This window comes from Bubalus kerabau, chromosome 2, assembly GCF_029407905.1.
Source record: "Bubalus kerabau isolate K-KA32 ecotype Philippines breed swamp buffalo chromosome 2, PCC_UOA_SB_1v2, whole genome shotgun sequence".
Classification (NCBI taxonomy): domain Eukaryota; kingdom Metazoa; phylum Chordata; class Mammalia; order Artiodactyla; family Bovidae; genus Bubalus; species Bubalus kerabau.
This window is the reverse complement of record NC_073625.1, coordinates 104,582,237-104,595,711: the sequence shown is the minus strand read 5'-3', so window position 1 is coordinate 104,595,711 and position 13,475 is coordinate 104,582,237. Positions and strand designations below refer to the sequence as shown.

The window sequence follows — 13,475 nt, the reverse complement described above, 5'->3', positions numbered from 1 at the left end:
CCGTATTCCAAGGCCAAATTTGCCTGTTACTCCAGGTGTTTCTTGACTTCCTACTTTTGCATTCCAGTCCCCTATAATGAAAAGGACATCTTTTTGGGGTGTTAGTTCTAAAAGGTCTTGTAGGTCCTCATAGCACTGTTCAACTTCAGCTTCTTCAGTTTCATCAGTTGAAGCCTAATCCCCAGGGTGAGAGAATTTGGAGGCAAGGCCTTTGGAAGGTAATTAGATCACGAGGTTAGCGTCCTTATGATGGGATTAGTGTCCTTATAAGAAAAGACAGGAGAGGGACTTTCCTGGTGGTCCAGTGGCTAAGACTCTATGCTCCCAAGGCATGGGGCCTGGGTTCGATCCCTGCTCAGGGAACTAGGTCCTCCATACTGCACCTAGAGATCCTGAGTGCTACATCTAAAACCCAGCAGAGCCAAATAAATAAATATTTTTAAAAATAAAAAAAAAGTAAGAGAGAAGAGACAGGAGAAAGCTTGTTTCTCTCTCTGCTCTCTGGGCTACGTGAGAACACATCTGTAAGTGCTGTTTACAAGCCCGGAAGCCAGCTCTCACCACATGCAAGTCTGCTAACACTTTGATCTTGGACTTCCCAGCCTTCAGAACTGTGAGAAATCAGTGTTTGTTTTCTAAGGCACCGTCTGTGGTACTCTAACAGTCCGTGCTGACTGAGACAGTAACCAGCCACCCTGATACTGTGCTAACGAGATGAATCTCTCTTTACACACAAGCACCAGTCCAGTTCAGCAAGGAGGTGTGGGAGGACAGCAGAGCAGGTCTCTGCTGCAGGATATATAGAACACAGGGGGAGACAGACAAGATGGGGAGAGCTGAGGCATCAAGATTTTAAAGTCTTCTTTGTAAGTAGTAATATACATAGCTAAAAGTTAGTCCTGCGATGTCCTGATATATATTTCATTGTTCATGAGAACTGGATAGGCTTTTTGAATCAGGATCTGAAAAGCTGCTATAACTGGTTCTAGATACTGCTAGATATTAATAAAGCCAAGCTTTGTTCCTTAGGCATAGAAACGTTTATGTCATTAAAAAATAAATGCCTCAGTTTAATAAACAAAGTTTGTCCAGAGAAGCATTCCAAATTCAAAAATCTGTAGCATGCGATGAATTCTGTTATTGAAACAGAAGACCTCTTGTTGGGTGATGCTCAGACTTTTATTTAAGGGCTTCTTATCACCGATCTGGCTCAAACAGAAATATCTGATTGTTGTCACCACCTGTCTCTACAAGAGATTCTCATGTCCTAATAAACCTTTTAAGCTCTATGTCCCAGTCAAACATATCCCTGGCAACTTTCTCAACAAGGTGATTTCCTTCTGGCTTGGCCCCACCCAGCCTCAGGTTATAGAACACCCTGACTGACACAATGAAATCCTCGCCCCTTAAAGCGAGTCTCCAGACACTGCCCCTCCAGGGAACTGAAATGAACCGTGATCTTGCCTAATCTCTACTTTAAAGAGTTATTTTCATTATCCATTTTTTAAACCAGTCACTCCATTTTTTCAGTGGTTTTTCTTTTAATGGCAACTGAATATTTACATTACTTTGCCTGGAAGGCATGTAGGACTTTTCCTGGTGCTTTGCTTAGCTGATTAGCTTGACACACTTGGCTGAATAGTTCTGGGAGACAGAGTTTGGTATGGGAGATGCAGTGGCTGACAGGAAAGATTAGCAGCAAAGTCTCCCATGGTAGTTTCCTCTCTCTACCAAGATCTAAACTTAGAATAGCCTTTCTCTTCCAAGATAAAGGAAAAGTAATGGCAAACCTATCAGTGCCTTGACCAGATAAAGAAGATAAAATGAAACAAAAAATAGCCTTTTAATTTCTAAATCAAATTTTTTTTCTTTTAGATGACACTTATCCACATTGCTTTAATTTCTTCTTCCTTTACTTATAGCATTATAATCAGTATTTTCAGATATGTATTATAAGAAATATCCAGTGTAATTTTAATGATGATTAGTCTTTTCTAAGTAAAAAATCTTTGTGTCCACCAGCACAAATATAAACACTGTTCTATGTATTTCTTTCAATATTTTTCCTTTTTCCAATTAGAATATACCCTCATCTAAACCAAATTCTTAGTTGTACTGAAGAGGAATAGATGGGAAATGACCTGTGCAGGAGAGAGAGCCCTGACCAAACCTTTGCTTGGGCTAAAGAAAAAAGGTCACCGCCAAGCTTCTGTTCTTGGGTTCATAGATCTTTATTTAACAGAGTTCTTCAGTGGGTGTGGAGTTGGTCATGGAGGCAAAACTGCTTGATGTGAGACAGTAACAAAAATTTAGAGACTGAGGTCAGCATAAGGGGTGAGGGGTGGCCAAGAAAATGTAACAAGCCAGGGCCTGGAAAATAGTGCTACTATCTTGACATTTCTTCTGGTGGGCGAATAGCTAGTAAATTGTTATGACAGCATTGCTTAGATTTCAGATTTTTAAAAAGGGTATATTTAAAATTTTGTTTTATTTATTTAATTTTGACTGTACTAGGTCTTGGTTGCCATGCGCAGGCTTTCTCTAGTTGAGGTGAGCAGGGGTTTCTTACTGTGGTATCTTCTCTTGTTGCAGAGAATGGGCTCCAGAGCTTGGTGTAGTAGTTATGGCATATGGGCTTCGGTGCCCCTTGGCATGTGGAGTCTTCCCAGAGCAGGGATCAACCCATGTCCCCTGAATTGGCAGTCGCATTCTTAACCACTGGACCACCAGGGAAGTCCTAGATTTAATCTATTACCTATTGATTCAATCTATCGCCTTAGTTCAGTTCAGTTGCTCAGTTGTGCCTGATTCTTTCCGACCCCATGGACTGCAGCACACCAGGCCTCCCTGTCCATCACCAACTCCCAGAGTTTACTCAAACTCATGTCCATTGAGTCGGTGATGCCATCCAACCATCTCATCCTCTGTCATCCCCTTCTTCTCTCACCTTCAATCTTTCCCAGCATCAGAGTCTTTTCCAATGAGTCAGTTCTTCACATCAGGTGGCCAAAGTACTGGAGTTTCAGCTTCAGCATCAGTCCTTCCAATGAATATTCAGGACTGATTTCCTTTAGGATGGACTGGTTGGATCTCCTTGTAGTCCAAGGGACTCTCAAGAGTCTTCTCCAGCACCACAGTTCAAAAGCATCAATTCTTTGGCATACAGCTTTCTTTATAGTCCAATTCTCACATCCATACATGACTACTGGAAAAACCATAGCCTTGACTAGATGGACCTTTGTTGGCAAAGTAATGTCTCTGCTTTTTAATACGCTGTCTAGGTTGGTTGTAACTTTTCTTCCAAGGAGCAAGCATCTTTTAATTTCATGGCTGCAGTCACCATCTGCAGTGATTTTTGGAGCCCAAAAAATAAAGTCTGTCGCCTACTTTCTGATTTAATCTATCACCTACTCTGCTATTCAGTTCCCTCATGCTATTCCAAACCTTCAGTAAAATTCTGCTATATTCAATGGATTCTGTTCATGGTATTAGAAGGAGGGGGTGCTGGTTTCCAAAATAGGGCAAAAGGGACCAAAGAAGAGAGGAAGCCACCCAGAGAAACAGAATAATGGTTTGAATGGCTAGATCAGAAAAATGCCATCTCTGGACAAAGCATCTGGAATACTGGACTGGAGAGAGAGAAGGGCAATTTTCCAAAGTAAGTGGATTGAGGGTTCTACTGTCTTATTTGCACATTAAAGAGAAGTTTCAGAAGGCTGTAAGATTTGAGGACATCTGGTTCATATTATTCCATATTGGCATTAAAATAATTAAAAAACTTGAGTCCCATGGTTCCCCACTGTATTTCCCAGACTAGTGAAATTTAAGGACTGTCAGCTTTTTATTGCATCATGCAAAGATATTTTAAAAACTAATTATCACCATTGTTTCACAAAATAAAGGGCATTTTAGCATACATAAAAGCAAAATAGGAAGGGCATAACCTCAGAACAATTTTTTAAAATTTTGTTTTTATTTGAAATGATCTCACAGTCAACCTACTAAAAAGCATATATTTTGTTTAGTTGTAGCTTAAAGATTCCTTAAGTTTTTTTTCTACCTATTTATTCATTTTTTCAAAAACATTAGTAAACTGTTAGGTGCCAAGCACTGTGCTAGGTACTAGGGTGGAGAGAATGTAGCAATACACATACAGAAATTTATCAATATCTCATGGTTTTCTGGGAGAGTAAAGTAGGTGGCCCTAACTGCAAACAGTGTGACTTGTGCTGTGGTAGAGGAACTCACTGAATACTATGGGCAAAAAGGTCGAAACAACAGCTAAAAAAAAAAAAAAGTCACTCTATCTCTAAGCGGAAGTGTAAGAACTATTAAAGCTTGATGTTAGATCTTACTCTGCATCCGTCATTTGAGTTTCCTTACCAATGATTTAGAGGGAAACTGACAGTACACCCCAGAGATCATGGGATTATTCAGACTTTTATTTTTACTGAACCAGTAACAGGGCTGGGAACATACTTCAGTGTAATGTCAGCTGATCAATACAGCACACCCAACAAGAAGAACTGGGTTAGGAGGAATGTAAGGAGTAAAAACTGCCACCTCCCCCTCTTGTCTACAGTGGAATGGCTCTGCATACAACCACTCTGCTCACTTTAGGATGTACAACCTGAAGGTCAGTGGGGGACAGGACAGGGTAAGAATATGGTGACATGGTCCACCGTGAAGACTAAGCTTAGGATCTGGTGCCAGACTGGAGATGGAGCACTTGCCTGGTACACGCACTGGGGAAATGTCTGGGAGTGGTGATGGGCCCAGTGGTCCCTCTGGCTCAATACTACTCCGAGCTACCAGGTTTCTGAGTTTCTATCCTAAGTGAGAGTTAGGAAGGCACATCTTGGTATCTCAGTTTGGTTCTGAATTTCCTGAGGGAGTTGGGAATGCTGGCACAGCAAGGGATACATACACATTCATACAAATGTATACATACATACACACATTGATTCACAAACGTTTATGTGAAGAAGAACCGGAGGCAGGTACACTGGGGGGTTTTTCCGCTGTGCCTCAAAGGGTACTGTGTTAGAGGGGGGAAGCTAACTATGCATTTTCTCACATCGTACAACCGGAGTATATGTGTCAAAGGGATAGATGCTGAAACAGTCTTTTCCTTTCCTTGTCTCGCCTCAACTTTGGTCAGAAATAGGTCTAGAACTTGCACTCAATTATCCATCCTTATATAAACTCAAAACCTCCAGAGATCGGCTGAGGGCTTCAGCTCTGGTATCTCTGGCCGGGTCTTCTGGCTTCTCTGAAGCACATGCGTGTGACGACGATACAGAATCGCAGGCAGTGGCTCTTGCACACACACAGAGGTTCTGCAGCTCTCGTCCATTCTCACACATTCCCATTTTAGATTCGGAGCAGCTCCCCCCCCACCCCACCCCCCCGCCCCCCCAGGCGCTATGGAATAGAAGGGTCTGACAGAATCAACCAAAAGAGATGAGGTTCCTTCCTCACGGGAGCTTGGGAACAGAGGTGTGGTCATTTTTTTTCTCAGCTTTAAAAATTGTGACTTCCCTAGAGAAGGGCCGGACAGGGGACCGAGACCCGCAGACGGTGCGGGGAACCGGCGCCCCTGCAAAGCCCAGTAATGCCCGCGACCAGGCCGGGGAGGCGCGAAGGGAGGCGGAGTTGTCCCCAGGCCGGTGGCAGAGGATGCGGCAGCTCGGGCAGTGACTGCTTTGAAGGAGAAAGGGAACGAGGGCTTCATGGTCCCCGAGGTGACTCCCCGGAGACCCAGAGCAGCGGCGGGGCTCTGAGGTCGGGCAAGTTCCTGGGAGCGCGGGGAGCGAGTGTCTTACCTGGCCGGGCTGGCTGGTGTAGTTGAAGGAGTAGATGTTCTCGGTGGGGAGGCTCACCACCCCGCTGTAGATGCGATCGAACTCTGCGCCCCTGGCGGGGTTGCGGGGGTCGCGGCGCAGCGCTGGGGGTGGCGCAGGGCGCCCGGGTGCCACCAACGACAGAAGCCAGGGCAGCGCGCAGAGCAGCGCCAGCCGCGTGCAACCGCGCATGGTGGGCACAGCGGCCCGGCCGCTGCCAAGCCCAGCGGCCCGGGGGGAGGGGGCGAACGCAGAGCCGGTCCTCGCACAGCCCCCGGCGGCCCCCGCGCTGTTTTCAGCGCCGCGCTGGCGATGCCTGGCAAGCCCCGCCGACGAGTGCTGGCAACGCGCTGGCAAAAGGCTGATCAAATATTGATGCAGCCTCCTGGGGTCTCCAAGGAAGGTCACCAGGCGGAGGTAGTGGGTGCGCAGCAAAGGGGAGCGACCGGGGGCTCCTGCCGCCTTCTAAGTCTGTTTCCTCCCCCCTTTCTCATTTCTGAGAATCTCTCACTTAGCCAACCAGAATTTCAACCGACCTCTTCCCCCTCAACCTCAAAAAGGAAAAAACAGCATTGGAGACATTAAAAGGAAATACCCACTAGTCTTGAAGTATCAAGACCAGCCATTGAGCAGGAAATTCAGTCCGTTTTAAATAAATATGCACCTTCCTGCAAGCGAAGGAACAGAAAGCCTGTCTCCAAAGAGGGTGCACGAGTTCGCATTTCCAGTCTGCTACCTGCAGAGAACTCCTGCTCCTCTGAGAGATGGTTATTAACTCTGAAGTCTCCCTTCTCGAACAGAATTCTCACTTCTCCCTTCCCAGTCACCTGCTTTATTTCCTTATCACCTCCTCCTAATCTCAAGGAGCCTCACGTCATCACTTTTTCTTTCCCTTGCCATACGTGAACATATGTAAATATGTACAGTCATAACAAAATAAATATGGTTAAAAAAAAAATCTTAACGCTGCCTTAAGTCGAGTCCCGGAAGTTGTCAAGAAGACCCAGAGCAACTGGATTTGTGCAGAGGGCACACATTCTGCTCCAACTTCGGGTCTCCTTTGTCCCTGCAGTGACTCTCAGATCGGCAGAATCCCCAGGACTCTGTATTGTTTTTCAAGAGAGAAACCACAACCCCAAATCAAAAGGAAATACCCTTCAGGCAAAAATTAGGAGATTCAATTTAAACAATTGAAGAGGCAGGTCAAGAGTGGGTTGAAACCACCAGGATATTGTAAACTAATTATCCTCCAGTTAAAAATAAAGTAAAATTAAAAAAAAGAGTGGAATGAGGTGAGGATCTCCAGCAAATCCTTTTAGAGCACCAGATAATCCCAGTTCAGGAGGACGCTGTTTCATTTCAGCTTCAGGTTATTTGTAAACTGGAGGAGAATATAACTGAGATCAACCTGAGGGGACATTAAAAAAAGAAGCAACAAAGAAGAAAAAAGATCATATTCAAAGAGTTAAGATTGCAGATTAAAATCCCAGCATTTACCATTCAATGGAAAGGGTTTCTCTCTCTTTTTTTAAACCTCATTGAATTCCTACAATTTATTAAAACATCAAAAAAATGAGTGTAATACATTTGATATACAGTTGTGTGATGAGAAAACAATGCAGATGGAAGATTGATTTAGATGACTTTCTATTAGGACTTTAAAAACATTTTTTACTTTAAAAAATGTTTTTGAAAATGTATGGGCACAAGGACAAAAGTGCTAATTCAAAGAAGAGTCTGGGGGGTAAAGTTTAACATAGAACTGAGGTTCTTTTTTTTTTTTTTTTTTTGAGAAGCATAATTTCAAGCAGAATTTGAGTGATGTGAAACTGCTGTATTTAAAATGTCTGTGTCTGTTTTTATAACTTTAAAAAGTTTCATAAACTTGGTGTTTGTAATTCCCTTTGAGATTAACTGGCCTGGTCAGTTCAAGCACTTTCTAGAGGTGTAGGATCATGGATATTTCACCCTGCTTATTTAACTTATATGCAGAGTACATCATGAGAAACGCTGGGCTGGGTGAAGTACAGGCTAGAATCAAGATTGCTGGGAGAAATATCAATAACCTCAGCTCAGGGATGGGGATCCTGGTGGGCTGCTGTCTATGGGGTCGCACAGAGTCAGACACGGCTGAAGCGACTTAGCAGCAGCAGCAGCAGTGTGCAAATGACACCACCTTATGGCTGAAAGAGAAGAAGAACTAAAGAGCCTCTTGATGAAAGTGAAAGAGGAGAATGAAAAAGTTGGCTTAAAACTCAATATTCAGAAAACAAAGATCATGGCATCTGGTCCCATCACTTCATGGAAAATAGATGGGGAAACAGTGGAAACAGTGGCAGACTTTATTTTTTGGGGTTCCAAAGCCACTGCAGATGGTGACTGCAGTCATGAAATTAAAAGACACTTGCTCCTTGGAAGAAAATTTATGACCAACCTAGACAGCATATTAAAAAGCAGAGACATTACTTTGCCAACAACAATCTGTCTGGTCAAAGCTATGGTTTTTCCAATAGTCATGTATGGATGTGAGAGTTGGACTATAAAAAAGCTGAGTACTGAAGAATTGATGCTTTTGAACTGTGATGTTGGAGAAGACTCTTGAGAGTCCCTTGGACTACAAGGAGATCCAATCAGTCCATCCTAAAGGAAATCAGGCCTGAATATTCATTGAAAGGACTGATGCTGAAGCTGAAACCCCAATACTTTGGCCACCTGATGCAAAGAACTGACTCATTGGAAAAGACTCTGATGCTGGGAAAGATTGAAGGTGGGAGAAGAAGGGGATGACAGAGGATGAGATGGTTGGATGGCATCACCGACTCGATGGACATGAGTTTGAGTAAGCTCTGGGAGTTAGTGATGGACAGGGAGGCCTGTCGTGCTGCCGTCCATGGGGTTGCAAAGAGTCCGACACGACTGAGCGACTGAACTGAACTGAGGATCATGGAGAATTGATGCTTTTGAACTGTGATGTTGAACTCAAACACTAAGAAAGATGGGGAATTGGCCCATTTACAAGGCAGCCCCTTCTTTAGAGGGCTGTGAGCTGTGCTTAGGTGCTCAGTGTGTCCAACTCTTTGTGACCCTGTGGACAATAACCTGCCAGGCTCCACTGTCCATGGAATTCTCCAGGCAAAAATATTGGAGCCGGTTGCCATTTCTTCTCCCGGGGATCTTCCCAACCCAGGGATCAAACTCAGGTCTCCGGCGTTGCGAGAGGATTCTTTACTGTCTGAGGCACCAGGGAAGCCCTCTTTAGAGGGCAAGTGTCTCATTACTAGAAAGATATGTCACATTTTAAATTGAAATGTGCTTCTCTTCACTGGTGTGAGGTCTGCTGTCTGGAGCCATAGGAATAAACCTAATCCTTCTTCCACATGACAGCCTTGTAGGTATTTGAAGGGAAATATAACTCTTCAAGGCTTTATCCTAATTTTAAGTAATGAATTTAGAAGCAATTTGAACAGACCCTTTATCATACAGAGCCCAAAAGGTCTATTTTAAAGCCTTTATAGACGATATCTTTACCAGACAACTTGAGTGTTATATTGCAAATCAGCCTATGCTATCAGTTCAGTTCAGTTCACTTCAGTTGCTCAGTTGCGTCCAACTCTTTGCGACCCCATGAATCCCAGCACGCCAGGCCTCCCTGTCCATCACCAACTCCCGGAGTTCACTCAAACTCACGTCCATCGAGTCGGTGATGCCATCCAGCCATCTTATCCTCTGTCGTCCCCTTTTCCTCCTGCCCCCAATCCCTCCCAACATCAGGGTCTTTTCCAATGAGTTAACTCTTCGCATGACGTGGCCAAAGTATTGGAGTTTCAGCGTTAGCATCAGTCCTTCCAAAGAACACCCAGGACTGATCTCCTTTAGAATGGACTGGTTGGATCTCCTTGCAGTCCAAGGGACTCTCAAGAGTCTATGACTGACTCCTAATTCAAGCCCCAATCCAATGAATGACTTTAGGTAATTAACCTCCCCAGTATCACAAGATTGCTCTAAGGATAAAAGGGAGGAAGAATATGTTTGAAATTATATTCAAAAATATAAAATGCTATACAACCAAATATTACTATATGACAGTTAAAGTTCAATAGCTAAAAAATGAAGCATGGTAAATCAGCCAGGTTTTAAAAATATCTACAATGCCGGGGTTTCACTGTGAGAGACTGAACATACAGACAATGGCCAGACCATATATGAAGAGACCCCTGACCCACAGCCTCTGCAACAGCCAGTCCAGGAAACCAAACCACAAACTCTGTACCAAATGGCCCAAAACAGTCAGGACTTGGTCAGTGACTGCCAACTTCTCCAAATTTAGCCCTGCTTCCAACTCAGGATCAATAAGAGGAAGCCAAATATGTTCCACAAACTGTAAAATGCACCTGACCCTAGCTTCTCCATGCCGTCAAGATCCAGTCAGAACGCTGCTGAAGATGTCCTTTTTTCTGTATAAAGCTTTCCCACTTTCCTGTCTGCCTTTGAGTCTCTGCCAAACACAGGTGGTGGTTCACTATAGCAAGCTCTGAATAAACAACCTCTGTTTGTTTTCTTTGGGTGGTCTTTATTTCCATAGTATTCCTGAAAGTTCCATGGGGATGTCTGCACTGCCTGTCACCACCAACTCCAGATTTCATGGAATGCTGCCCCTTGGGGCCAGTTATATGTGTTGACCTGGTGATTCAGCACTGGGTCTGAACTCTGCTCTTTGCTTTGAGTTCTTTGGCTGTTGAGTTTCAGTTTGATACCTCAGTTTTGTTATTGGTTTCCATTTATTTGACATCTTTGGTGGATTCAGGCCATTGTTTTATTTTTTAATCCTTTTTTTATGCTCTCTTTTCTACTTCTGTTTTGTGTTGTGATAACTAGAAGTGCTGTTTGTCATAGAAGAGAATACAAGCATAGACCTTTTAAGCCTTTTGTTTAAGCTAGTCTCACAGACCAGTATGGTTCTCCCTGGACTGGCATTGGATTGGCATTCTTTTGGACTAAAGTTGCTTAGCCTAAACAAGACTATCCTCGTAGGGTTTTTATTGTTGTTTTCTTTTTCTTTTTTTAATTCTGAGAGTTTGACTTTGATCCATAGAGAGCTTTCTTTCTGACTCTGCTTCACTTGCTTGAGGTGTAGGTTGTTGGGTCTACATTTGGAAGCAGCTACCACCACACTGGGGCTTCCCAGATATCACTCGTAAAGAACCTGCCTACCAATGCAGGTAGACATAAGAGACACGTGTTTGATCCCTGGGTCGGGAAGATCCCCTGGAGGAGGGCAAGGCAACCCACTCCACTATTCATGTCTGGAGAATCCTGTGGACACAGGAGTCTGACAGGCTACAGTTCATGGGGTCGTAAAGAGTCAGACACGACTAAGTGACTGAACACATGCATGCACACCATCACACAGGGGCTCAAAGTGCAGCAGCATCACTTTCAACTGACTGTTGCTAGGTCTTATGGGGTCAGCTAAGTCTAATTCCTCTCTTTCTTCTAGAAAGACTCCTACTTTTTATATGTCATATGTCTGCTCATTATAGTTCTAATTCTTTTTAAAAAAATTACTCAATTAATTAAAAAATTTTCTGGACGTGTGGCATGTGAGATCTTAGTTCCCCCACCAGGTTTCAAATCTGTGCCCTGTGCAGTGGAAGTGCAGAGTCTTACTTCCTGGACTTCCACAGAAGTCCCTACAGTTCTAATTCTTGCACCTGTGTTTCAAATGGCATAACTGCACGAAGGATGACCTGGGCCTTCAATGGCCACTGTGTGGATCACTGGGTTTAAACGAAATCTTTCATTTGAGAGGCACCTTAAAAAGAAAATAAACTTCTCAGACTTAATGGGAAGCATTTTTTTTTTAAACAGGTTTGCAGAAGCCTTGAAATAAAACTGTTAAAAACTGCTTCCCTAAAAGATTGTTTGGACAAAGCTAATTAACAAATTTGACAAACAAGAATATAGACTCATTTCCATAGCAAGTCCTCCCCCTCCTTGTCTTCCAGTTGCCTTCCTATAGCCAGTTCCCCCATCTCCTCTTATCTTTCTACTCTCTTCTCTTCTGTACATGTGGCATGTGAGATCTCAGCTCCCCATCTTGTCCAGACCTCCTACCTTTTGTCAATAACTCTTCTAAAATCCCCAAATGCTAGTTACTTCTAAGAGTTCATCCTTCCCATAAGCTAGGTATACAGACAACAGTAACATTTAACCTTGTACAGAAGGGGGAATTAGCAACTATAGTGAAAAGTTTCCCTGAACCTAAGCAGTACCAGCAAATATTCATGAAAGAATTTGGAATTCTTTGGGTGCATATGACCCAGGGTCACCTGACCTATATCAACTTGCACTCATGTTGATCAGAACCTTATGATGCTAAATTCTGGATTGCAAAACTGATTGGACTTATGTGGAGAGGGACCTACAGAATCCCTCTTTCCATGATAAACCTCAGGGTCAAAAAAAAAGCCCATCAATTCAAGTCAAACTGTCCTAAAATCCACGCCTCAAACATTTCCAATAAAGGTTGATTGGACCATAGACCATAATTTAATCATCAACAAACAAAAGGATGAAACTAGAAAATATCTTCCCACAAGACTATCTTTCTCCATCAAGTCCTGCCATCTTTGTTCAGTCTCTTCTTTGGAGTAAGCATAGCACACAAATGATAGGTATTTCAGACAACCCACACATTCTTCGTTAACTACAACCCTTGAGTCTTTGACTGAAAAACATTCCTTCCTGCTCTGTGATACCACCCCTATATATTTACTATAGAGAGATATAGTTTGCAAGTGGAAGTGTAATATTAAATGCCCACAAGAGGGACTATTTCTGGTTTCAGAGGCTTGCCTATTCATAATCAAGTTGTGTCTGCTCTGTATAAACCTTCCCTTCTCCACTATATTTCATATGTACTCCAGATGAAGATCTTGACACTACCGGACTCCCTATGGGCTAAAATTTTCATGGGAATTGGCATAAGAAAAACAATTTGAATGAAATCTATTAAAGTCCAGATAGATCCTACCAAACTCTTTATCCAAACTTCCCCAAAAGAATCTGCCTACAATGCAGGAGCCAGGTTTGATCCCTGGGTCAGGAAGATCTCCTGGAGAAGGAAATGGCAATCCACTCCTGTATTCTTGCCTGGAGAATTCCATGGACAGAGGAGTCTGGTGGGCTACAGTCCATGGGGTCACAAAGAATCAGACACAACTAAGTGACTAACACACACACACACACAGAGCAAAGGAAAGCCTCAAATCTGTGTCGAAGGCCTTATATCCAAAGGCCTTTTCATAACCTGCACTAACCCTTGTAACATTTCTGTCCTGCCAGTAAAGAAACCAAATGGACAAAGATATTGATTTGTTCAAGACTCAGGGATATCAATACAATTGTTATCCTTTCTTCCCCATTCAGTTTGGTTCAGTTCAGTCACTCAGTCATGTCCGACTCTTTGCGACCCCATGGACTACAGCATGCCAGGCCTCCCTGTCCATCACCAACTCCTGGAGCTGACTCAAACTCATGTCCAGCAAGTCTCTGATGCCATCCAACCATCTCATCCTCTGTCGTCCCCTTCTCCTCCTGCCTTCAATCTTTCCCAGTATCAGGGTCTTTTCA

The 13,475-nt window shown here is 43.5% G+C and overlaps 1 protein-coding gene across 4 annotated transcripts in view; it reads right to left on the bottom strand.

Moving 5' to 3' along the window:
- The window catches only part of SIDT1 (SID1 transmembrane family member 1), a 102,581-nt gene extending 96,423 nt beyond the window's left edge, over positions 1–6,158 (bottom strand). For all 4 annotated transcript variants that reach the window (XM_055568203.1, XM_055568202.1, XM_055568204.1 and 1 more), the window contains exon 1: positions 5,826–6,158. In XM_055568203.1, coding sequence (XP_055424178.1) covers positions 5,826–6,035 — 210 coding nt within the window. In that variant the 5' untranslated portion in view covers positions 6,036–6,158. The remainder of the gene's footprint in view (positions 1–5,825) is intronic.
- Between the last annotated feature and the right edge of the window lie 7,317 nt (positions 6,159–13,475).